This window comes from Microcebus murinus, chromosome 4, assembly GCF_040939455.1.
Source record: "Microcebus murinus isolate Inina chromosome 4, M.murinus_Inina_mat1.0, whole genome shotgun sequence".
Lineage (NCBI taxonomy): Eukaryota > Metazoa > Chordata > Mammalia > Primates > Cheirogaleidae > Microcebus > Microcebus murinus.
This window is the reverse complement of record NC_134107.1, coordinates 62,939,327-62,966,247: the sequence shown is the minus strand read 5'-3', so window position 1 is coordinate 62,966,247 and position 26,921 is coordinate 62,939,327. Positions and strand designations below refer to the sequence as shown.

The 26,921-nt window shown below is 41.8% G+C and overlaps 2 protein-coding genes across 3 annotated transcripts in view; one reads left to right on the top strand and one right to left on the bottom strand.

Moving 5' to 3' along the window:
* INTS4 (integrator complex subunit 4) overlaps positions 1-15,562 on the top strand; it is a 103,636-nt gene extending 88,074 nt beyond the window's left edge. The window contains exons 19-23 of the mRNA XM_076002338.1: positions 3,013-3,072; positions 5,337-5,496; positions 5,722-5,865; positions 9,973-10,093; positions 14,531-15,562. Coding sequence (XP_075858453.1) covers positions 3,013-3,072; positions 5,337-5,496; positions 5,722-5,865; positions 9,973-10,093; positions 14,531-14,709 — 664 coding nt within the window. The 3' untranslated portion in view covers positions 14,710-15,562. The remainder of the gene's footprint in view (positions 1-3,012; positions 3,073-5,336; positions 5,497-5,721; positions 5,866-9,972; positions 10,094-14,530) is intronic.
* Positions 15,563-21,525: 5,963 nt separating this feature from the next.
* AAMDC (adipogenesis associated Mth938 domain containing) overlaps positions 21,526-26,921 on the bottom strand; it is a 32,946-nt gene continuing 27,550 nt past the window's right edge. For both annotated transcript variants that reach the window (XM_012744981.3, XM_012744980.3), the window contains exons 3-4: positions 24,375-24,470; positions 21,526-21,705 (exon numbers count right to left, since the gene is read on the bottom strand). In XM_012744981.3, coding sequence (XP_012600435.1) covers positions 21,565-21,705; positions 24,375-24,470 — 237 coding nt within the window. In that variant the 3' untranslated portion in view covers positions 21,526-21,564. The remainder of the gene's footprint in view (positions 21,706-24,374; positions 24,471-26,921) is intronic.

Below are 26,921 nucleotides of genomic sequence, written 5' to 3'. Positions count from 1 at the left end.
ACCACCGGTAGCACAACACAGGACTTCATCTGGCAACAAGGACATTCTGTATTGTTCTGTTTGATAGATTTCTTTAAGAATTCAGTACCAGATGGCCGGGCGCAGTGGCTTACACCTGTAATCCTAGCACTCTGGGAGGCTGAGGCAGGTGGATTGCTCGAGGTCAGGAGTTCGAAATCAGCCTGAGCAAGACCGAGACCCCATCTCTACTATAAATAGAAAGAAATTAATTGGCCAACTAGTATATATAGAAAAAATTAGCCGGGCATGGTGGCCCATGCCTGTAGTCCCAGCTACTCAGGAGGCTGAGGCAGCAGGATTGCTTGAGGCCAGGAGTTTGAGGTTGCTGTGAGCCAGGCTGCAGCCACGGCACTCACTCTAGCCTAGGCAACAAAGCAAGACTCTGTCTCAAAAAAAAAAAAAAAAAAAGGCCGGGCGTGGTGGCTCACGCCTGTAATCCTAGCACTCTGGGAGGCCGAGGCAGGCGGATTGCTCAAGGTTGGGAGTTCGAAACCATCCTGAGCGAGACCCCGTCTCTACTAAAAATAGAAAGAAATTAATTGACCAACTAAAAAATATATATATACAAAAAATTAGCCGGGCATGGTGGCGCATGCCTGTAGTCCCAGCTACTTGGGAGGCTGAGGCAGGAGGATCGCTTGAGCCCAGGAGTTTGAGGTTGCTGTGAGCTAGGCTGACGCCACGGCACTCACTCTAGCCAGGGTAACAAAAGTGAGACTCTGTCTCAAAAAAAAAAAAAAAAAGAATTCAGTACCAGAAATCAATTTTTCTCTTCTGAAGGTACTAGTAAGCTTTTTCCCCGGACAGTAAAGGCAAATTAGGAGGATGTACTGTGATGTCAGACTACTTTGTTAAAATTATGACTTTTCCTCTTAATAGATACTTGATTACGGACAGGTTTTTTAACCTCTCTGTGCCTTGTTTCTCCATCTGCAAAAAGAAATGATAACATCTATCTCATGACATTTCTATGAAGAATAAAAGGAATAATACATGTAAAAAACACTTAGCATGATACTTGGTACTTAGTAGGAGCTCAGTGTAATTGTAGCTATAAGCTTCCATTTTTGCTAATGGAAGTTGCCACATTTCATTGATTCTCAGATCCACATTTTTTATTATAACTTCTCTGAAATCAGATATTTTGATGATGTGCCATAGTTTGATTTTTTTTTTTTTTTTTTTTTTTGAGACAGAGTCTCACTCTGTTGCCCAGGCTAGAGTGCCATGGCATCAACCTCGCTCACAGCAACCTTAAACTCCTGGGCTCAAGCAATCCTCCTGCCTCAGCCTCCCGAGTAGCTAGGACTACAGGCAAGCACCACCACGCGCAGCTAATTTTTTCCATTTTGTCTGGGTAACTTATTTCTATTTTTAGTAGAGATGGGGTCTTGCTCTTACTTAGGCTGGTCTTGAACTCCTAACCTCAAGTGATCCTTCTACCTTGGCCTCCTGGAGTGCTAGGATTAAAGGTGTGAGCCACCACACCTGGCTACCATAGTTTGATTGAAACGGTTTTTTGTTTCTTGATATTTTTTAAAATAAAGATGCATCTTAAGAATGATGGCATTGGACTGGGTGTGGTGGCGCATGCTTATAATCCCAGTGCTTTGGGAGGCTAGGGTGAGGATTACTTGAGGCCAGGAGTTTGAGACCAGCCTGGGCAACATAGCGAGACTCTGTCTCTACAAAAAATAGAAAAAATTAGCCTAGTGTGGTGGTGCGTGCCTATAGTCCTAGCTACTTGGGAGGCTGAGGCAGGAGGATCACTTGAGCCTAGGAGTTTGAGGTTGCTGTGAGCTAGACTGATGCCGTGGCCACACCAGCCTGGGCAACAGAATAAGACTCTGTCTTAAAAAATATATATATATTAGTAAGTTATATTGGCCTAGCATGTTGCCTGAATTATTTAGGTATGCAATACATTTTTACTAAAATGAAAACTTATTCTTAAGTACTGTGAGGGCAATGAAACCAAGATAGGGAGCAAGGAACAACATCTGTGTCTGTGGGCAAAGTAGTAAGAAAACGTTTTCCCATTTTGCATGAGGATTTGCCTTTGATTAACTTTCTGGGTGTGCTCCCTGGAACCCAGATATTGTCAACTATATTATTAATGGTAACTTGTATTGCTATGGAAATAATGATCTCTGGGTAAATTGCATCTAGACTTGAAGGAAATATAAATGAACTGCAGTTTCCATATACAGACATTATAGCTTTGGGCTTCATTGAGTGCAGTGATTCTCGTAACTGGACATATCCATTGTGGGGTTCCTGGAGGCTATGCCTATGGAGTTGTTTCAAGAGATATTTGCACCTATAGAGCATGGGGCTTCTAAACTAGGATGGTCTCCACACCTGGCTGATGTGGAACTCATCTCCTTGTACTCCCGTCAGCTGTGGGATCAGAGCTCCCAGACTGCTGTGTGGACTGCTGCAAGGATTTCTACAGAAGGAGAACTTGACACTGTACTACCTATGAGCCGTGCTCCTGTCTTGTATCCTTAGTGAATCTGGTGCCAAGTATAGCCTGTGATAGTCTTTGATTTTGAGTGTTTATTGAGCTTAATGGGCACTACAGTGGTTTAATCAGGTCTCAGGATCCTGACTTACATTTTCTTCTAGGTCCCTAGTCCTCTATTTCTTTTAGAGATCTTTTTTTTTTAATTTTTATAGATTTAGGGAGTACAAGTGCAGTTTTGTTACATGGATATATTGCCTACTGGGGAAGTCTGGGTTTTTTGTGTAGCCATCACCTAAATAGTGTACATAGTACACATTAGGTAATTTCTCATCCCATTCTCCTGCCTTCCAAGTCCCCAGTGTGTATTACTGCAGTCCTTTTAGAAATCATTTTATAGTGTAATATGCTCATTCTCCTATCACATAGGCTCAGGTTTTGGAGACTTTTGGTCCTGACTCCCCATATGCAGATTTCACAAGCAAATTGCTTATCATTATTATCTATTTTGCATTTTTTTTCTACAGAGTTGACCCCTTATTTGGGATGTGTGAAAAATTTTTACAGGAAGTGGACTTTTTTCAGAGGTAAGTATTTTGTAACTCTCCTCGCTTATTAAATCTTGGTTTTGCAGAGAATAGCACTTAGAGGTAACAAGAGCAATCACAAGTCAGATTCCTTGATTTAGCCCATGCAGCCAAACTATCATCTGTGGCAATGTGCCCTAATTTGGTATTTTCTTTAATGGTATATAACCTTCTTTGAAGTTAGATCTTCAAAACTGAGCATATAACTGAATAATAAGAACATCAGGAATAATTTGAATTCAGCACTTAGACTGGCCATAAAATGACAAGTATTGTGAAGAAAACTTGAAAACTCTTTTGTTGGGAAAAAAAAAACAAAAAAACGACAACTTGTCTATTTTTTTCACTTCTGTCCCACTGTTCTTTTTTTTTTTTTTTTTTTTTTTTTGAGACAGAGTCTCACTTTGTTGTCCAGGCTAGAGTGAGTGCCGTGGCGTCAGCCTAGCTCACAGCAACCTCAAACTCCTGGGCTTGAGTGATCCTTCTGCCTCAGCCTCCCGAGTAGCTGGGACTACAGGCATGCGCCACCATGCCCGGCTAATTTTTTATATATATATCAGTTGGCCAATTAATTTCTTTCTATTTATAGTAGAGACGGGGTCTCGCTCTTGCTCAGGCTGGTTTTGAACTCCTGACCTTGAGCAATCCGCCCGCCTCGGCCTCCCAAGAGCTAGGATTACAGGCGTGAGCCACAGCGCCCGGCCTTGTCCCACTGTTCTTAAACTTTAGTATTTCTCTATAATCTACAAAGAATTGTTCTGTAATTGTTTAGGTAAATTTTATTTTGTAAAATAGATAGGTTTTCTCAGAGTTTACTATGAAGTGAATTAGTTAAAACAGATGCAGTTGATGAATGGAAGGCTTGATAAATAAATGGGAGTCAAGCCAACCAGATCTGTGGTGTGCTGACAACATAATACTGGGAGGAAGACATTTATAGGATTATAAAGCACTTGATTAAGTTTAATATTTCATTTCTTCTGCCCATTGTCCCTGTCTTCATGAACCTCATGAGACCTGGGGTTTATATGACCCTACACCTCTCATTCATTTTTCATTTGGGTGGCGATAGCTTCCCATAGGGCTGAGTTGCAGTACCGCCTTCACCGACAGTTGATGCTTTCTATCAGATGCTACAGTCTAGCTTGGCTCTTTAAGATCCTGGTTTGAAATTTGAAGAAGTTCTTGTCTTACATTTGGTTTTAGATTCTTTAAGGTAGGGAGTCTGTTTTTGCACAATTGGGTTGAAAAGGTTTTTGGAAACATGATGGCTCTGAATTACCGAAGTTTCTCCTCTGTTGTTAACTAGAGCTGCATATTCTTTCTTAATTCAGCCTTTGAGTTCCTGCACAGATATTACTTCCTTAGTGAAATGTTTTTGACTATCCCCTTCCACAAGGCAGAGGTACCATTGAATCAGCTGGCGCTGGGAATAATTTATGTAACTTTTCTGAACTTCAATGCAACATCATCCTCTCAGAGTCTCAGTGTTCCATCCCTTGAATATAAGCTCCACTGAAATAGTCATTTTCTTCTCTCTTGTTTACTATATGTTCCCAGTATCTAGATTAGTACTTGGTAGGCCTTATAAACGTATTTGTTAAGTTAATTAATGAATCTGTAATATGAAAAAAAAACAAATTGCCAGGCACAGTGGCTCACACCTGTAATCCTAGCACTTTGGGAGGTGGAGGTGGGAGGACTATTTGAGTTCAGGAGTTTGAGACCAGGGAAATAGTGAGATCCCACCTCTACAGAAAATTTAAAAATTAGCCAAGGGTGATAGTGTGCACCAGTCCCAGCTACTTGGGAGACTGAGGCAGGAGGATCACCTGAACCCAGGAGTTTGAGGTTGCAGTACGCTATGGTGATACCACTATACTCTATCCCAAGCGAGAGGGAGGGAGAGAGAGAGAGAGAGAGACAGAGACAGAGAGAGAGCGCGAGCGAGCGCACGTGTGTGCACGCACGTGACCCTGTCTCTGGAAAAAAAAAGTTCTAATGGTGCATAGGATTGCTGGGAGTATTAAATAAGATCATGTAAAACACTTAAGAGTATGCCTGACACATAGTGGTTACTCAGTAAACAGAGGCTTTTATGATGATCATGTCACTAAGGCCTAATTATCTGAGTTCCTGTCTTTCTCTCATGAACTGTGAGTTTCTCCCAGTTCTTCACTCCTGCTTTAGGGCTTGTCAGATGTCTGGGCCTCAGCCTGTAAATGAATGAATGTGTAGTCAATTGCTTCTGTTTGTTCCTCCAGGTGTTTCATCGCTGATTTGCCCCACATGCAAGACAGCTTTGTGGACAAACTTCTTGACCTTATGCCCCGACTCATGACATCCAAACCTGCAGAAGTTGTCAAAATTCTACAGACCATGCTGCGGCAGAGTACCTTCCTGCACCTACCCCTTCCAGAGCAGGTCAGGGTCTATGTTATAGCCCTCCAGGTCAAATCTGTCTAGGCAGTCAAAACTGTTTACCTTGCTGGTCTTCTTTGATCAGTGGAGCAGCTGGGCTAGGGCCCTTCCTCTGACTGGCTCCCACATGCATACCCATTAGATAAGGAGAGAGAAGGGCAAGGATCATGTTTTGTTGCCCAGGGATGACCTAGCCTTACAATCATCATATTTTCTTCTTTCTTACAGATCCACAAAGCCTCAGCTACCATCATTGAGCCAGCGGGCGAGTCAGACAACCCCTTGCGGTTTACATCTGGTTTGGTGGTGGCCCTGGATGTTGATGCAACCCTAGAACATGTGCAGGATCCTCAGAGCACTGTGAAGGTCCAGGTCTGTCAGGTTTTGGTTCCCATGGAGCTTCTAGAATGTCCTTGTATTGAAGTATTTAACCATAGTACCCCTATAGTCTCTGATTAAGGGACAGAAACTGGAACAGGAGAAGAGATGAGCCTCTGTGGAAAAGAGCCTGGGCTAAAATCCCAACTCTACTGCTGAGTGTGAGCAGTTACAGTGGAGCAAGTTACTGTAAATGCTGACCTCAGATTCTACAACTGACAAATAAGAGTAGTTGACATTGAAATGAGATAATGTATATAAAGCCTCCAGCACACACTAAGGGTTCACTAATGACAACACTCTTTGTAATCTTATAATTTGAGGTTAAGACTTGGTCTTTTATTACAGCAAACTGTAATAAACAAGTTCTTTTCAGGCTACGGGTGCATCAGATAGCAAATCAAATTTATGGGTGGGAAAAAGTGATCACTAGGAAATATTTTTTTCCCAAGTTAAATAGATATATTAAAAACACATCAGAGATGTGGTAGGACAGTAATCTATTCAGTCTGCAATGGAGGCCCTACAAAAAGTACTTACTACCCATTCGTCCATCCTTTTGTCCTTCCATGCAATAGTGCTTACTCTGGCACATGCTAATAAGTGCAGGGGTTGCCAGGGTAAATATGTCACACTTCTTGCTCTCAAGATGCCACAGTTTCATCGAGAGACAGACAAATGGACAGGCACTTATAAAACAGAAGTTCAGTGATTACACATGCACAGGATAAGTTAAGAGTACTCTGGAGAGGCACTTAATTTGGAGAATATGGTGGAGGCTGAGGAAAGGAAAGGCTTTGTGGAGATGCTGGTGCAAGGGTGGGATCTGTAAGGGTGAAAAGGCTGGTCCAAAGGAAGTGAATTATCTCACTTGATTGTTCAGAGTCAGTTACAGATTGAACTCCTTGTTCTACTACTTTCCTCCCTCCTATCTATTGCACTTGACTGATCTTAAAAAAATAAAAATATATTTAAAAAGAAAGAAATTGAAAGGGTGAATAAGAGCAAAGGAGAAAGGCAATATGAGGTATTTTAAGCACAAGGGTTATGAGTAAAAGCAGAGATGCAAGCATTTGCAGGGAGTATAATCAGAGGACAGAAAAATAGTCTGGAGGAGGCAGGGAAGGCTTCCCGAAGGAGGTAAGGATGAATCAGGCCCTGGAGATATGATACTTTTTGGCTATGGTGTCAGTAGAGGAACAAGATTTCTGGTTTCCCTGCAGGAATTATTATAAATTATGAGACCTGCAGAGGACTAATTGTCAGCTAGCTGTGAAGTTGTATTACAGTGTTTGGGTTTTTTTTTGAGACAGAGTCTCGCTTTGTTGCCCAGGCTAGAGTGAGTGCCATGGCGTCAGCCTAGCTCACAGCAACCTCAAACTCCTGGGTTCAGGCAATCCTCCTGCCTCAGCCTCCCAAGTAGCTGGGACTATAGGATGCACCACCATGCCCGGCTAATTTTTTCTATATACATTAGTTGGCCAATTAATTTCTTTCTATTTATAATAGAGATGGGGTCTCGCTCTTGCTCAGGCTGGTTTCGAACTCCTGACCTCGAGCAATCTGCCTGCCTCAGCCTCCCAGAGTGCTAGGATTACAGGCATGAGTCACAGCGCCCAGCCTAGTGTTTTTTCCACAGTAGTAGTTCTCCACTCTAGCTGCACTGTAGAATTACTCAGAAAGCATTATAGAAAGTACTGATGGGCTCATGCCTATCCGAGCACTTTGGGAAGCCAAAGTGGGAAGATTGCTTGAGCCCAGGAATTTAAGACAAGCATGGACAACATAGTGAGACCCTGTCTCTACAAAAAATAAAAAATTAGCCAGGTGGGGTTTTGGTGCATGCCTTTAGTGCCAATTACTTGGGAGGCTAATGTAGGAGGATTGCTTGGGCACGTGCGTTCAAGGCTCCAGTGAGCTGTGATGACATCACTGTGCTCCAGCCTGGCAACAGAGCAAAACCCTATCTCTAAAAAAAAGAAAGAAAGAAAGAAAAGACAGAAGTACTGATGAACAGGACTCAGCCTAAACCAGTTAAATCAGAATCCTAAGAGTAGGGCTCATGGGTACTAGTATTTAAGAGCTCATAGGTGATTCTAATGTGTAGTCAGTGATTCTAATGAAAACCACTGCTTTACAATGTAGCTGAAAAAAAGTTCACTGACCAACTGAGTATAAATGAGTTTGTAGGCAGGTTATTTAAGGGTCATCTGCCAAATTCTCTTGTGAAAATCCCCTCTGAAGCAACTCTACTACATGCAGGCCTGAACTGTTTGGGTGCCTTATAGGTAGAGAGGTGGGAAACTCACTGCCTCATTGTGGGACGGCTCCAGTGGTTTGAAAGTGCCATCTACCACACCTGAATACTTCCTCTGTTCTGGGCATTGCTTTAGGTGCTAGAGATGTAGTAGTAAACATGCCTCAGAGATTATATGGAGATTACATTGTCTGTTAAAATAATGTATGTCTGCCCGCTGTTTCATTTGACTAGCCTAAAAAATAATGATAATAATAATAATGTATATCTATTCTTTAAAGCACACCCTCCAGGAACTCCATTTAGTTACACTTTTGTTGGTCTAATCCAGGTTACTGTCTTACACCTAATGATAAGAGGAGATACAATTTTTAGTTGCTCTGAAATTCAGAATGTAATTCATACTCCCCATTTTCTTCCCCTGACCTCCTTGGGCTACAGATTTCTAAGCCCTGTTCATGGGAGTAGTAGAGGATGATGGAAGGTTTCCAGCAACCTTTTCATGAAGGAGTCAAGGCCTTTCACTAAGGGCAGTTTTATTGAGAATTGTGGGAGATTCTGCACCCTTTGTCATTTGTATTCCATGCTCATTACTGTTTCAGCCCTCCTCTGCCCTCCTCTTAGAAAATGAAGCCCAAGTATTTGTCTTTAAAGATAATAAGGATCAAGAAGGTGGAACACCTGCATCTTTCTGCTGTAGTAGGTTTGGGGGCATGTAAGAGTGGGGAGTAGCAGCTTTAAGAAATAAGGGTAAAGAGGGGGGGGAGGCTTAAGGAGAGATGAAAGAAGATTATGGGGAAGTGGGCAGAGATGTGCTGCCCATAGTTTAAAGTATGGTTCCCTACTCTGCTGTTATATTTACATTGAGCAAATCCTGTCTGTTCCTAGGATAATTTCATTTGTTCCTCTAGTTCATTTGTACACTGTACAGTGTAATAGACCCTCTACACAGGTAGCTAGGAACCCCCACCTGCCGAATACTAAGGAAAGAACTTTGTGGCAGTTTGTGAGGTTTGAAGAACTCGTCAGTGATTTGAGAAGACCCTTCATTGAGCACTCTCTCTCTAGAAGAAAGAGACAGATAAATGACTTCCTAGCTGCTTAAAATCCAGTGGAGAGAATACAGTTACAAAATAACTCTTAATAAGGCCGGGCACCTGTAATTCTTGCACTCTGGGAGGCGGAGGCGGGTGGATCACTCAAAGTTTAGGAGTTCGAAACCAGCCTGAGCAAGAGCGAGACCGTCTGTACTAAAAATAGAAAGAAATTAATTGGCCAACTAAAAATATATAGAAAAAATTAGCCGGACATGATGGCGCATGCCTGTAGTGCCAGCTACTTGGGAGGCTAAGGCAAAAGGATCGCTTAAGCCCAGGAGTTTGAGGTTGCTGTGAGCTAGGCTGATGCCAAGGCACTGTAGCCTGGGCAACAGAGTAAGATTCTGTCTCAAAAAAAAATAAATTATTAACTCTTAATATATGGTAGTTGGTGACGGATGCTGTGCTATGATATGATTCAGAGCCAGGGAGGGAGAGTCATTCTGATGGGAGTGCCTGGGAAGGCTTTTCAAGGTCAGAATTAATATTCTTACCTGTCCTTGTGCTTAAGAGACACTCTGTTCCTATCACTCATTCACCATGAATTCAGGAAATGTTTACTGAACACTGCCTTGTGTTAGGGCAGGAAGTATACAGATGTCTACAATGTCGACCTCCCCTCAAGGAGAAGTCTTTTATGAAGGCTGATCTTTCTTCTGTTTTGGGGATCATAGCAGATGTCACCCCCAATTTTTTTTAAGGTCATCTCTTTTCCTGCCTCTTTTTCTCATTTCTGTTACCTCTTAGGTCTTATATCCAGATGGCCAGGCTCAGATGATCCACCCTAAACCAGCAGACTTTCGGAATCCTGGCCCTGGGCGGCACCGGCTCATCACTCAGGTGTACCTCTCCCACACTGCCTGGACAGGTAAGGAGTCAGTGGGCCAGAGTGAGCAGGAAATATGCACCTGGGGATCACACCCACCCTCTAGCATTTGGCTTTCACAGTTTGAAAACATATGTGGTTAAATGAGGCTTGCCAAGGATTGAACTTGAGTCCTAAGAAGTTTATAAGCTCAAACTTGGTACATTTGGACTAATTTGCTACACTGCTTTGATTGAACGAAGAACAAGATTCTATTAGAAAATATACAGGAGATTACAATAGAATGGAGTCTCATGGAAGGGGCCGTGGTTTTGATGCCAGGCAACTATTTTCTTGTGTTAACTTTGCCACGGACTTGCTGTGTGACCGTGGTCACTCTCCCTTTCTGAGTCTTTTTCCTCACCTTCAAAATAAAGATGATAATTCTTAATCTACAAATTAGTTGTGAGGATTTTTAGTGCATAAGAATAAAATGGGAAAATACAAGTGCAAAAGACATTACATTTCAAGCCTGTAAGGCTGCTTTGGAAAACTTTAAAAAAAGACAGTCTGCAGAACCTAAAATACAGGGACAGTTGGGCTCAGTGGTGTTTCCTAAATCACTGAAGAGGATTCAGGAGCATAGTTGTTACTTGAGATGTTTAATGCTGCCAAATTTGGTTTATTTTAGAAATAGGGGGTTGTCTTTTGGAATTTTCTTTCACTCTTTTTAAATATATAAACAATTATTAAGCCGGGCGCGGTGGCTCACGCCTGTAATCCTAGCACTCTGGGAGGCCGAGGTGGGTGGATTGCTCAAGGTCAGGAGTTCAAAACCAGCCTGAGCAAGAGCGAGACCCCATCTCTACTATAAATAGAAAGAAATTAATTGGCCAACTAATATATACAGAAAAAATTAGCCAGGCATGGTGGCGCATGCCTGTAGTCCCAGCTACTCAGGAGGCTAAGACAGAAGGATTGCTTGAGGCCAGGAGTTTGAGGTTGCTGTGAGCTAGGCTGACGCCACGGCACTCACTCTAGCCTGGGCAACAAAGCGAGACTCTGTCTCAAAAAAAACCAAAACCAATTATTTAATGCCATTGCTAATGGTTTCTCTCTGTCAGGAGTGTTGGATGGGCACTGATGACTTTATAAAGCTTTTACAAGGTGCTTTTGAATGTTAGGGCAGCCCCATTGGGGTTCTAGTGACCCTGGGTTTGGCATAGTTGCAGGAGCATCCAGCACTTCTTTTACACAGGATCTGCTTTCCCGAGCATCCCTCATTCCATATCCTTGCTTCCTGGCGTGTTTTTGCACTATATGCCAAAGCACTAGCCCCACAGGAAAGTAGAGTCCTTATTCTGATATCTTCTGATGAAGGGGTCTTATATATGGGGCAGCAAATGCTGTGGTACAGAATTATTTTGGAAGGGACAAGCATCAGGAAAGCAAATCACAGCATGTTAGAGATCAAAAAACGTGAAAGGTCGTGGAGAGGGCTACTGGCTTTCCCTGGTCACACAGCAAGTCATTGCCAGAGCCAGAGCCAGAACCCAGGCTGTCTACTCCCAAGCTGCAGGTTCTTGCCACTAGGCCTCATTTCCTCTCAGGATGTCTTAGTTCATTGCAGATCTTCTTTTTGGTATAGTTGGTCTTGAGCCTGAAGAATTATAACTTATCAAGGATCACCTCCTCCAAGAACTCACTACCTAGTCACTATTACAAATCCCTGTTTTAATTCTCTGCATAATACTTAGTAGTGTCAAATATTTTCTCATTGAAGTGCTTACTGACTTTCCCATGAGAATGTAGGCTCCACTAGAACAGGGAGCTTTGCTCATCTTTACCTCTCTATCCCCAGTGCCTCTATATCGTGTATCCCTAATGTCTGACATGTAGTAGGTACTCAGCAAATAGTGAAAATTGAATACAAGATTATAAGCATGCAATAAAAATTCATTTAATCCTTAGACCATCTATGAGGTGGGAATTAGTATTCTCTTCTTCATTTTACAAATGCATAATGGGAGGCACAATAAGTTATCAGTGATAGTACTGAGACTGGCACTTAGATTTCCTCACTTTCAAATCTCTTGTGTTTCATTGTATTATGCTTTCTTCTGGTCTGGGATACTAAAGTGAAATATCTCATTCTAAATGCACCTGCGCCTTCTCTCTCCTAAACTAGGAGATGGGGCCTAGTGTTTCTAGGGAGCCCTTCCAGTCCCTCAGCAGCTCCCCACCGGGGGCCTCTCCTCTGGGAGACAGGACACTCCCATATGCTTTGAGTCGCATAGACCTTCAGTTCCCAACCCCTGGGTTGTGACCTGCAACCTGTAAGGAACTGTCTGCAGAGCTCCGCCTTCCCTCCAGCTCTGCCTCCCCTCCCATCCATGGAAAAACTGTCTTTCATGAAATTTAAGAACTGAATGCACAGCAGGTACTGGTCTGCTGCCTGTTAGGAACTGAGCCACAGAGCTCTGCTCCCCACCTCTTCATCCCCTGCCCGCCGTCCATGAAAAAATTATCTTCAATTAAACTGGTCAGCCGGTCCCTGGTGCCAAAAAGGTTGGAGATTGCTGACATAGACCAAGTTTCAAATTCTGCCTTCCTTGCTGTGTGATCTTGAGAAAGTTACTTTGCCTCTCTGTCTCATTTTCTTTATCTTTAAGATGAGAATAAGAATTGAAACCTCCTAAGAGATATATTCTTCCAGACATGATGAATAGGTTATATCAGTTGTCCTAAATGATCTTTTGTCTTTTTCTCCTGCTATCCTCTTACTCTTGTCTTCTCTCTTCTCTTCTTTCCTCATATGGCAGTGCCTTGAATTGCCATTCTTATCAAATGCTGGTAAGGTAAGGCAAAACAACTTCTTAGGGTTGAATCCTACATTGACTCTCTCTAACTCTTATCAGGATTTGGCTTCTTCAAAGTGCTGTGAGAGCCAGGGCTGTCGTTGTGGTCTGCCACCTGGGACAGAATAGGAGAGTATCATAGGAAAGCTGATACAGATACCTACCCTGACTCCACCCTTAGAGGGAGATTCACCTGGAGCCTGGTATGAGAGAACAGTGATAGTTTCATTACAGATACGCTTATGGCTGGTGCGTGGCCCTCATGTTATATGGGTATGTGCTTACCACATGGGTGATAACTATTAGTAATGCTGAGAATGCACCCAGATGTCCTACTGACCTCTGAGGTTGGCTAGGTTGCTGTGACTTTGAGCTGCCCATGAGTCTTTTCCTTCCTGGAGGACAGCAATCTAGTATCTGCTCTGACCCATAAGTAGAAGTGTGGAATTGACCAGGAAGAGGTCTGGGGAGGCATTGAGAAATACTGGGGTCTCTGCTCTTGTTAAATTTAGATCCATCTAGCCCTCATTCCTACTCTCTGAATTTCTTAGCCTTAGGCTTATCTTTAACACTTGCACCTTTTGCTCTAGTTGCACAAAATTAAGGAAGACATCCCAAGCTCACTGTTCCTAACCTTTGCACTTGCCCCTACGTCTTTCTGGAATTCTCTCCTCCTCCTTTATAAGAGCCATGTGGTTAATAGAAAGATTAATTGCTTCAGCTTATGAACTTGGCTCAAAGATTCTGTCACAGGTGTGGATTTGGGCAGTCACTTAGAACCTCTCTGAGCCTTGGGACTTTTTCCAAGATTGTAACAATCTTTCTTTCATGATGTGGCAGGATAAGAACTCTTGGGGCTACATGCTTGGCACAGAGTGGGTGTTCTACTCCAAAGCCTTCCTGCACTCCTTCTGCAGTACTTCTTTTTTTTTTTTTTTCCCTGCAGTACTTCTTACTGACTTGATTAGAGCATATACTGTACTCCATTGCAACTGTCTCTGTCTTTTCAGTCAAACAGTCAGCATCGTGGGAGGCCTTATCTACCCTTGCTAGGGCTTGCCACATAAAGACACTAGATCAGTATTATAATGTAATAAAAGAAAGGTTCCCTGACATGATTTTAGGTCCCTGAAACATGTTGCTGTTCACTGGTGAGGAATTTTTAGCAGAACCATTTCCTGTTTGAAGGCTTTTTCTCCACTAACAAAGTAGAGTTCTGTGGTACGTGCAGCCCTGAGGCTTGAGATTGAACTACACAGGAAGAGCCCATTTATTTGGGTATGAGAATAGGCCACATGCACCTGTGGTCCTCTGTCTTGAGGCTGGAAGGGCTTCGAGAAGAAGGGTTTTAGTTTGCTCTCTGATTGTCTCAGCAGCCATGGCTTAGAGCTGCAGGCAGCCCACAGAGACCCAAGGAGGAGGTGGCAGAGAAGCATCACATCTGCAGGCTCAGTGTCAACATCACAGAATTTAGGCTGGGAAAGTGTTTTTGTTCCATGAGGGTGAAGGGAAGAACACAGACAGATGAAGAAATGTTCTTAAAACCCTACTGCATGTATTTTGATTTGCTTTTACTTGACATTTCATCTCAGTTTCTAGTAGTTGCCTTGTCACAGAGGATTTCTTTTGTCTTTTTTTCCAGAACCATGCCAGGTGGAAGTGAGGCTGCTGTTGGCCTACAACTCCAATGCTCGCATTCCAAAATTCTCCTGGATCGAGGGTGGCGAGGTATCACCCCAGGTGGAAACCAGCATCGAGGGCACCATCCCCTTCAGCAAGCCTGTAAAAGTTTACATAATGCCCAAACCTGCAAGGCGCTGAATCAAAAGCAATCTGTACAGCCATGGCCTAGAAGGCCCTTCTTAGGTATCAGAATGAGCCAGAGCCCGAAGTACTTCACCTGGAAATGATGTGTAGATATAAGGAGTGTGTGACCCCTAAAATCTCATCTGGTATCAAACACAGGATAAATTATTTTTGCATTGGTTGGGCATGGTGGCTCATGCCTGTAATCCTAGCACTCTGGGAGGCTGAGGCAGGAGGATCATTTGAGGTCAGGAGTACGAGATCAGCCTGAGCAAGAGTGAGACCCCGTCTGTACATAAAATAGAAAAAAAAATTAGCTGGGTGTGGTGGTATGTACCTGTAGTCCCAGCTACTTGGGAGGCTGAGGTAGGAGGATCACTTGAGCCCAGAAGTTGGAGGTTGTCGTGAGCTAGGCTGATGCCACGGCACTCTAGCAGCCTGGGCAACAGAGGAAGACTCTGTCTCAAAAAAAAAAAAAAATTATTTTCGCATTAAAAAATCAAAAACTACCAGGAGCAGAGGCTGGCACCTGTAATCCCAGCTACTCAAGAGGCTGAAGTAAGAGGATTGTTTGAGACTGGGGGTTCAAGATCAGCTTGGGTAACATAACAAGACCAATCTCTAAAAAAAAGTTTTAAAAAGTTAGCCAGTCATGGTGGCATATGTCTATAGTTCCAGTTACTCAGGAGGCTGAGGTGGGAGGATTGCTTGAGCCTAGGAGTTGGAGGCTGTGTTGAGCCATGATTGCACCACTGCACTCCAGCCTGGGCAACAGAGTGAGACCTGTCTCTTAAGAAAAGAAAAATTCAAAACCCTTCAAGTCTTTCCTCTTCAGTACCATATCCAATTAAAGTTGAGAAAACACCAAGCTGTTGTAATTCCTGGTCCTTAAAGAACTTTGTGTGGCCATAGCTTCAGCATTTATACCATGTGCTTACATGCTGTTCCTCAGGTGTGAAACCCAAAGATCCAATTTCCCAGCCACCTCCAAAGAACTGGTTATTTGAGCCCTAATCTTGTTTCTTAAAGTGATAGTCTGTTTGCTAGGGCCAGCTCTAAAGCAGCTTTACCAGCTGTGTATTTTTGCCATTGACAGTTCTAGAGGACCTTAGATATCTGTTTTCTTGCTGAGTGGCCTCTTCCCTTACTCAGGAGGCAATGGCTGGGCCCAGGACTGACTGAATAGCTGGAGAATGAGTAATTTTCATCCTTGAGGGAAATTCTTGATCTTGCCTGCCTTTATTCTTAGAACTTCTATGGCTTTTAAAGAAATAATAGAGAAGAGCCATATTTTAGAAAAGAAATCAAGATTATTGGAAAGAGGGATCCAGTGTAGTAAATAAGTCATTTCCTGCTATATCTCTGATGAGTTGGTGCTGTGTGGGGGTTAAAATTGCAAGTGCGGTGTAATAACAGTCTGTGCCCCAGAGAGGTCGGCCTGTTTGGCAGGGCCTGTGCTATGTCCTTTACCTATCATTTAATCCTCACACCACCCATATGAGGCTTAGAGATTAAGTCACTGGTGGGAGAACTGTATAGTAAATAATAAAGCATGTATTCATTCAAATCTAAGAAGATCCCAAAGGTCTAAGCTACACCACACTTCAGGGGAAATATATGGAAAAGAGCATTCAAATCTTAAGCTCTCTATGCCTCAGATTCCTCATCTGCAAAATATAATTAGACCTGAAGTGTTATTAAAAGGATGAATTAAATAATGGTTGGTAGAATCTGAATCTGCAGCTAGTTTGGATCATATTTGGAACTTGGAGAATTTATGACTTTTGGTTTAATGTACTTTGTGCCAGGCAGTGTTGTATGCCCTTTACATGAAATAACTCAATTAATACAACCACCCTGTGTACTGTTATCTTCATTTTATAAACAAAGCAACCAAAGTTCAGAGAAATTAAGTAACTTGCCCTAGGTCACACCGCTAGTAAATGACAGATTGAGGATTTGAACCGAGGCAGTCTGGCTGAAGGAGGTTATGACTGCTATCGAGGGACTAGGGGAAGAAAGGTTACTTCCAGGGAGCTGACTTTTCTTGTGTGCTCACCTGTTTTGCACATCTCCCATCAGTGAGCTCTCATGTGTCAGTGACAAAATGCCCTGAAAAAGGTGCCTGCCTTAAAGATAAAATGAAGCGTGTAGCCAGGCTGAATCTTGCCATGGCCCTGACACAAACACCTGATGGCAGTTGCAGGGTTGGAGCATAGATGAAAACAACAGACCCATGGCTGCTGACTGAGCCCATCTTGCTGTAGCTATAGAAGGCCTTCTAAGAGGAGAATACGCTGGATACTTTTCAGATACAGTACACTTTTTATAAAAGTACTTCCAAGTTATCCCCCATTTTACAGGTGAGGAAATGGAGGCTTTGAGGTAGTGTCTTTTATGGTTCCTCTCCTCTCATTCTTCAGGACTAGGCTTTGTTCTAGAATCTACTCTTATCTGTGACTCCTCTGGGCTTGAAACATTGCCTACTGTACATTCTTCAAGCATAGTATTTGTTATTGCTTTGCAGGTTCACAAATGCAAACCCCTAAAGAAGGTAGGCAGAAAAAGCAAAGAACTAACATGGCCAAGAAGAAGATAATACAGACTGAAGAATGATAGAGCACATTGTCTATCAGAGAAGGCAGTCACTATTCCATGCCACTCAATTATTTTAATTTATAAGTGTGGGCCTGATCTGTTAGACCTTCCCATTCTTCCAAAAAAGACAGAAATCTGCATTTTCATGTAAAAATACCCAATTAAAAAATCTTGGTAACTAAAGTCAAGGTTAAAATTACTGAGAAAACACATCTTCAGGTAGATGTGTGTCCATTTGCAACTTCTATGTGATCACTATATGTTTACATGTCTATTTTTTCCAACTAATCTATACCTGGACAATAAGAATGTCTGTGTTTTTGTATCCCCAGCACAACTCCCGCCACACACCAGGCAGGGAAAGAAAGAGTATATGAATCCAGAGCAAACTTTGCAGTACCTGGCTTGCAAGCCCTGAGATTTAAGTTTCTGAAAGGACTTTGTGTTTTCTTTGACATTGAGTTCAGCAAACTGCATTATGGAGAAGAAAGGTACACACGTAGCACTTCTTGTCTTAGGAACCACTTACATTAGAAGGAATTAAGTGTGGGCCGATTGAGGGCTATACAACCTAAAAACTGAATCCAAAGGATTTAATGATTAATACAGGCCGGGCGTGGTGGCTCACACCTGTAATCCTAGCACTCGGGGAGTCTGAGGCGGGTGGATTGCTCTAGGTCAGGAGTTTGAAACCAGTCTGAGCAAGAGCAAGACCCCATCTCTACTAAAAATAGAAAGAAATTAATTGGCCAACTAAGATATATATGTAGAAAAAATTAGCCGGGCCTGGTGGCGCATGCCTTTAGTCCCAGCTACTTGGGAGGCTGAGGCAGGAGGATTGCTTGAGCCCAGGAGTTTGAGGTTGCTGTGAGCTAGGCTGACGCCACGGCACTCACTCTAGCCTGGGCAACAGAGTGAGACTCTGTCTCCAAAAAAAAAAAAATGATTAATACAAAGACTAAATATAGTGTCATGTGGAAAAATAGCTTTTCTCCAAGCTCTGTATATTTCCAACATTGACCATGTGGACCAGATTGAAAAGTAGGGCCTATTTATTAGCAGGTTTTATACAAAGTTGGATAACCTCTAAGACATTTGTACTAAGTTCTCTTTAATTGGTGATAACTCAGGAGCAATGGTTACACCCACACTTAATTCAACACCCATTGGAGCTGTTTCACAAGTACCTTTGACCCAAAAAAAAAAACAAAAAACTGCATCACTAAAGAAACAGTGTAAATTTTACCAAACATCTCTCCTTGGTATATAGGGCTGGTATAAGCTGAGGTAACAGATCTATAAAGATCCTGTCATCTGACAAATGCAGAAAGGGCACCAAGCAGGTCCTCCCTACACTTCTATGCTGGCTATCAGGTCTGTGAGGATCTCCCATGGGCCTCTAAGGAGCAAGGAGGTGTGTGACAGAGATCAAGACATAGCATTGGATTCTAATCCTGGCTCTGCTACTTGTCAGGTGAACTTGGAAAAATTCCTTCACTTTCCACTCAATTCCAAAGCCAATTGTCTTAGCTCACCCTTTCTTGCCAAGCCACATCTTAAGTTGCTGTCCAATCTGTGGATTGGCTTCCCTTAGGTCAGATGCCTAATAGTAACAGAGTCATGTGGAGCAAAAATCAGCTTTCCAGGGCTGCTGCTTCCACAGTAGCTGGGGTGGAGCAATTTTATTTAGTTATAGCTGTTATAAACACCATACCTAGTAAATGTCTAGTTAAAAAGTTCCCAAGTAAATGCTCATTCAGTGAATTAACGAACATTTCATTCTTTAAGAATCAGGTTAAGTGTCATCTCCTTAGTGATGTCTTCCCTAATTTTCCTTACATCCTGGTAGGATAAATTGTTCTTTTCTTTGTGCTACCATCGGACCTTGTAACTTTTATAATATAAACACATTGTATAATTATTGCCTGTTTGTCTCACATAACTCCTGAGGGTAGGATCTATAACTTGTTTCATCCCTATTCCCCCATGGCCCAGCAATAACTGGTCATAAGAAAATTAGTAACAGACTCCCAGTGAATGGGCAGGATAAAGAATTGCTGAATAAATGAGTGAGAGAGTTCCTTTGGGCTCCAATATTCTACAAATCTATGAAATAATAAGCTGCTATAGGCTGGATGCGGTGGCCCACACCTATGATCCTAGTACTCTGGGAGGCCGAGGTGAGAGGATTGCTCGAGGTCAGGAGTTCCAAACCAGCCTGAGCAAGAACGAGACCTTGTCTCTACTAAAAATAGAAAGACATTAATTGGCCAACTAATATTTATAGAAAAAATTAGCCAGGTGTGGTGGTGCATGCCTGTAGTTCCAGCTACTCGGGAGGCTGAGGCAGAAGGATTGCTTGAGCCCAAGAGTTTGAGGTTGCTGTGAGCTAGGCTGACGCCATGGCACTCACTCTAGCCTGGACAACAGAGTGAGACTGTCTCAAAAAAAAAAAATCTATATTGAGAACTATGAAATTAAACTATGTTGACTTTACACAGTAGCCCCATTAATAGAAAGATAATGATAACAATTGTTTCAATTTATTGAGTCCTTCCTACATGCCAGGCAGTGAGCTGAGACTTTCTGTGAATTACATCATTTAATACCTACAATAATTCCAGGTACTAATATTATCCCTTTCTGACATATGAAAACAGTGAAACTCAGATTAAATCAGTGAGTGGCAAAGAGCTGCAGTTCAAAGTCAAGGCTATTTGACACCAAAGCCATACGCATACCTCTTTAAAGAAGAAAAAAATTAAAAAGGTGATGCTGATAACTTGTAGTTCTCTCAGTCTTATTCTAAGGCTTCACAAAGGCCACCTATGTATTTAATAGAACAAAGACTATCTGAGCCAGCAGGGACTTTAAAGGGCAGCTAGTGCAGCCCCAACATTTAATGGGAATCTGAGGCTCAGAGAGAACTATCTGGCTCCAGTCTCAGGGTTAGTAGAACAGCCTGCCTAGAAACCAACTCGCAGGGCACAGTTTTTCTACAGCTACTAAAGTGTTACTTACCTCATTCAGGGCTCTGTTCATACGTCATTGCAGAGACCTTCCCTGACCACTTATCTGAAATAGCCCCCATCACTCTTTTTACCCTGCTTTATTTTTCTTCATAACAGTCTACTTATGTTATACATTTCTTGACTTGTTTATTTTCACCACTGGAATATAAGCTTCACAAAAACAAGACTTTTATTGCTATTTCTCTGAAGTGGTGCCTGGTGTAAAAGGTGCTAAAAAAATCTTAGTTGGATTGATGAATTAACATTCCAATGCCAGCCTGGGCAACATATTAATAGCAAGACCCAGTCTCTACAGAAATTTTAAAAAATCATTCAGATAAGAGAAAAAAAGACACTATTTAAAAACTTATAATAAAGATAATTTTTTTAAAAGTTTAAAAATTTAAAAAGTTAAAAGAAAAAAATCAGCCGGGTATAGTGGTCACACCTGTAATCTCAGCTACTGGGGAGGCTGAAATAGGAAGACTACTTGAGCCTACAGGACATAAGGTTGCAGTGAGCTATGATTGTGCCACTGCACTCTAGCATCACTCGAGCAAAAGAGTGAGACCCTGTCTCAAAACAAAAAAAACATTCCAAAGCATCAACTGAAATGTGATTTTATATGCACTGAAACTTTTTGGCCTTCAAGGCACAGTCTTTATTTTTGTCTGACATTTCTCATGTTTCCAGCCACATTATTAAACTTTGGTAAACATCTGTCTCCTTTTCTGATTTTTAACACCCTCAAGGATAGGGACCTTGCCTTAGTCATCCATGTATTCCAAGAGCCTTGCACATGGACCTGGTATGAACAGGTGTTCAAAATTGCCTAGGGAGAGCTGGTGTGGAGATTGGTAAGAGTGATAGTCGCAGGCTGGGCACAGTGGCTCATGCCTGTAATCCTAGCACTCTGGGAGGCCGAGGCAGGCAGATTTCTCAAGATCAGGAGTTCAAAACCAGCCTGAGCAAGAGCGACACCCCATCTCTACTATAAATACAAAGAAATTAATTGGCCAACTAATGTATATATAAAAAATTAGCCGGGCATGGTGGCGCATGCCTGTAGTCCCAGCTACTTGGGAGGCTGAGGCAGTAGGATCACTTGAGCCCAGGAGTTTGAGGTTGCTGAGAGCAAGGCTGACACCATGGCACTCACTCTAGCCTGGGCAACAAAGTGAGACTCTGTCTCAAAAAAAAAAAAAAGAGTGATAGTCACAGGCATAGTTGCTTAGTGATTTATTCTCCTCCTAAGGCTCCATCAGCAGGTAGAATGGAAGACACCTCCCACCCTGACCCCCTGGGCAGCCAAGGCATTATACTCCTTCACAGCCGCCTCAGTCTGGAGGACCCGCACGTCAATGCCTTGTTTCTGGAGGTATTCCACAGTTGATGGCGGCACCTGGGAAAGAGGAAAAGAGATGAATAAGTAGGAGAACGGCCCCTCAGGGCTTCCTTTCCTGTTATAAGGCAAATGTACTCCACAGCATTAAACAGTGACAACCGTTACTTCCTGATCGCCCAGCAGGTCACCAGTCCAAAATTTCACCGTGAGCCCCAATGAGTCAGAAAGTCCCCTGAGGCTGGGTGTGGTAGTTACGCCTAGAATCCCAGCACTATGGGAGGCCAAGGTGGGAGGATCACTTGAGCCTAGGAGCTTGAGGTTGCAGCAAGCTATGAAGATGCCACTGCACTTGTAGCTGGGGTGACACAGTGAGACTCTGTCTCAAAAATACAAAATAAATAAGTAAAAGGCCTCTGAGAAGTTGACAGAGATATCATAATACCCATGCATAAAGCTCAAGAGAAATAGAAATGAATGAGTATGGATACTGGAGTCAGCTTTGGTAACACTAGTAACTTTGGGTAAGGGAATTACATTTTCTGAGCCTTTGTTTCCATGTCTGTAAATTAGGGATAATAATACCTAACTCATAGGGTATGTAAAATGTCTAGCATGGTACAAACTATGTAAATGTTAAATGTCTTGAGTCAGTCCAACCTGAGTCTAAATTCCAACCTTATCATGTACCAACAAAAAAAAAACCTTAGGCCTGTGATTTAAAGTCTCCCAGCCCCAATTGTGTCCCCTATAAAACACATATAATAATAATAATGGTTACATCACAGTGTTGGTGTTAGGATGAAATTAACTATTGTATGTACACTGCAGCTCAAATGTGTTCTCAGAAAGGCCTTTCTTGACCATTCCATAATAGCTATTCTCAAGCCAACATTTTCTTCACAGCATTAATTATAACATTATCTGAAATTGTCTAGTTTTTTATTATCCACAAAGGGCATGAATCTTGTTTGTCTAAATTGTCTCACTATCCCCAGTGCCTAGAATAGTGCCTGACCCAAAGGAAGTGCTTAATAAATATTTATAAATGGATTTATTAAAAAGCTATTCTCCATAGTAGTAGCTATTATTAGATGATATTTTCCCAACTCAGTGGATTATCCTAAATGTTTTAAAATAGGTTTTAATTAGACTCTGCCTCCTCAAAACAAACTCTTGAGTGAAATATTTTTAATATGCCCTATATTACTTTTCTCTATGTTTAAAATATTTATAACAACAAAAGCCTATAGACAGGAATTATTGTAACGGGGGAAAAACTAGTTTAAATTTTAAAAATATAAATAAAGGGCACCTTCATCAGTAGGAACAGGATTGTGGGTCATCTATATATAGAGAGGAAAGAATCAAGTAGATCTCCATATATTTCTGTAGAATGCTGTCCATAATGTAGTAATGTAAGGGGGGTAAAGGATATAGAACAATACATGTAGTATTAATCCTATTTATGTAAGATGGCTTTAAGTGCATACCTATATATCTGTATGTATAAATTTGCAGATGCATTCAGAGAGAGATGTAGGAGTATATACCAAATGTGGAGATTGGGAAGGGGAAATCTTTCACCTTTTTACTTCTATATTTTGACATTGAATCTTTAATCTTTTCTAATAAGCATGTATTTTAGTAAGAAAAATAAAAATGTTTCTCTGAAAGGTGAAAGAAGCATAACTTACGTTGTCTAAGAAAAGAAAGAATAAAAAGTACTATAAGGCCGGGCGCTGTGGCTCACGCCTGTAATCCTAGCTCTTGGGAGGCCGAGGCGGGCGGATTGCTCAAGGTCAGGAGTTCAAAACCAGCCTGAGCAAGAGCGAGACCCCGTCTCTACTAAAAATAGAAAGAAATTAATTGGCCAACTGATATATATATATAAAATTAGCCGGGCATGGTGGCGCATGCCTGTAGTCCCAGCTACCCGGGAGGCTGAGGCAGAAGGATCACTCGAGCCCAGGAGTTTGAGGTTGCTGTGAGCTAGGCTGACGCCACGGCACTCACTCTAGCCTGGGCAACAAAAGCGAGACTCTGTCTCAAAAAAAAAAAAAAAAAAAAAAAAAAGTACTATAAAATATACTATAAAGATGTAAAGTAGCATTAAAATATCTGGCCAGGTGCGGTGGCTCATGCCTGTAATTCTAGCACTCTGGGAGGCCAAGGCAGGTGGATTGCTCAAGGTCAGGAGTTCGAAACCAGCCTGAGCAAGAGCGAGACCCCGTCTCTACTATAAATACAAAGAAATTAATTGGCCAACTAATGTATATAGAAAAAATGAGCTGGGCATGGTGGCACATGCCTGTAGTCCCAGCTACTCGGGAGGCTGAGGCAGAAGGATCGCTTGAGCCCAGGAGTTTGAGGTTGCTGTGAGCTAGGTTGACGCCATGGCACTCACTCAAGCCTGGGCAACAAAGTGAGACTCTGTCTCAAAAAAAAAAAAAAAGAAAAAGAAAATATCAATAACTGTGGAACTTGAAAAATTCTAAGGTTGAGGCATTTCCAAGAAACAGCTGAAATGACAGTGTTAGGGTTAAGTAGACTGCAGAACCCAATCCTGATGAGATAGAATAGTATATGCAGTCATTACTCTATCCTGCGTCAGCAAAATCAGGGTGCATGATATATATAGATGAGCTCCCAAGAAGGACACATCCATAAGACAAAGGTCCCAGAGATCGCCACCTGTCCTCAGGAATGCTGTGTACACTAATACCCACCTTCAAGGCCTCACTCATCCCTCGGCCAATCACAAGAGTCTGTACACCCTTCTCGACAACTTCCTTCACATCTGCAGGCTGCACACCAGGAGAATGCTGGATGTGGAAAGAGAAAGTAGACAGGTACCTGCTCTCGATCTTTCTTTGCAATAGGCATTCTTGTGGGATTCATTCATTCAAGAAATGTTTATTGAGGTTTATTCAGTGCCAGGTATTGTAATGGGCCCTAGGATTAACTGAGAAGACACAGTGCTCCCCTTAAAGGGCTCCAAGTCTAGTGAAAAAAAAGTCAAGAAGATTCAAAAGAAATTTCAATAGTTTTATAAGTGCTTCATGGTAAGTTCAGGGTATTGGGAGAACATAGAGAATGGGTACCTCATTCAGACCTGGGAGGTCGGGGCAGGTGGTCAGGGAAGGTGTCCCAAAGATAATGACATTTAAGCTAAAACCTAAAGGACACACAGAATTATCCAGGTTAAAGGAAATAATGGAAACAAGACATTCCATATACAAAAGCATGTACAAAGGCTCAGAGGAAAGAAAAAGGCTAGGGAAAAATACGTAATTTGCTACAATATGAGTGTACAGAGGCAGGTGTGGTGGGAGAAGAAAGTACTTGTACACCATACTAAAATTTGGACTTTAGAAAATTTTCATATGGATCTCTACCCTATTACCTTTATCTGAACTTTCCTGTTTAACCCCAGGAAACTTCTATTTATGCTTTAAGGCCCACCTATTAGTCTGAAAAGTCTTCCCAGTCTTTCAAGCATATTTAAGGTGAGGTGTTTAACAAAGATGAATCCAGCATTAAAGGATGGTGGCTTCTGAGCTATATCTACATCAGAAAAGGGGATATGGGAGTTAGAATTTGAGATGTACAAGGATGATGCTCTCAGCACTGACACTCAGGGAGACAGAGCATTCCTTCTCTGACCCATATCTCTGACCTCTCTCTTTTTATTAACCAGCATTTATTGAGAACTTACTCTGTTCCAAGTCCTAGACTAAGCACTAGAAATACTGAGATCAACCAACTATTCTTTGGAAGAGTTTTACTATGGTAAGTTAGTGAACATGTGGAAATACTTACAATAGCCTGAGATAAAAAGAGTGCTGAGGATTTCAGAAGATGAAGTGAGTAAACATGAGTGGAAACTGTCATGGAAGAATGCTGTTTTTAGTGGATCTTGACACATGAGTAGGAGTATGCCTTTATGCCATGGTTGTAGAAGGGTTACATTCTAATCACAGAGATGATATAAGAAAAGAGCTGCTAAAATTATCATGAAGATAACAAATGGACCAGAAGAGTTTTTCAGTTCAAAAAGATGGTTTAGATGAGATAGGACTGAAATTTGTATATTTATAAAAGTTATAGCAAGAGTGGATATGAGTTTTTCATTAAATCCTATAGTAATATTTACATTATAGTTTTCATAATACATCTATATAAATTATTTCCATGTAATCTGCATAATGAGCCTGTAAAATAAGCACAAAAGCTTCTATTCTCCTCATTTTATAGATAATGAAACTGAATCTCATAAAAGATATGTAGCTTGGCCAAGATGACACAATTGCCAAATGGTGGAGCTGGGATTTGAACTCAAACATGTTTTACTTGTGGCTTAATGCACATTACTAGAATACTATACCCAGGGAGCAACTTTCTTGAAGCTTGAAAGAACTAAGCTAATTACCACATAGAGGAGTTGTGCATAGCCCAGTAACTGGCCCATTGCAGGTACACAGTAAGTATGAGTTTAAATGTAAACCTGAATCTCCCCAAGTACAATCTCTTCCCCAGAACAATCTCTTCCCTGTCACACACATGGACAGGAGAGTTAAAAGGCTAATAGACAGACACAGTGGAATATTAAAAAACACATGATTAACAAAAAAGAAGGCTGGGTGTGGTTACTCATGCCTATAATCCTAGCATTTTGGCTGAGGTGGGAAATTTGCTTCAGGCCAGGAGTTTGAGACCAGCCTGGGCAATATAGTGAGACCCTATCTCTAAAAAAAAAAATAGAAAAATTAGGTGGGTATGGCAATGTGTGCCTATAGTCCCAGCCACTTGGGAGGCTGAAGCAGGAAGATCACTTTAGCCCAGGAGTTTGAGGTTGCAGTAAGCTATGATGGTGCCACTGCTCTCTATCTTGAGCAACAGAGAGAGAGGGAGAGAGACCCTGTCTCAAAAAAAAAAAAAAAAAAAAAAAAAGGCAGCAGGAACAAAAAACATGAAGACAAATAGAAAGCAAATATCAAGATAAAGATGAAACATTTAAACCTCCAAGATTGTCAGACCATAAAAAAATTATCTAACTAAATGCTGTTTACTTTAAATATAAAGATACATCAGAAAACAAGCCTGTGATTAAAAAGAAAAATAAATAAAATAGAAAAAAATAAAGACACAAGTTGAAAACAAATAGGTGACAAAAGATATAAATGCAAACACTAAGCTTAAGAGGACAAATAGAATACAAATGTAACATAGTAAGACTCCATCTCTAAAAAAATCAACAACAAAAAAACCCTCAC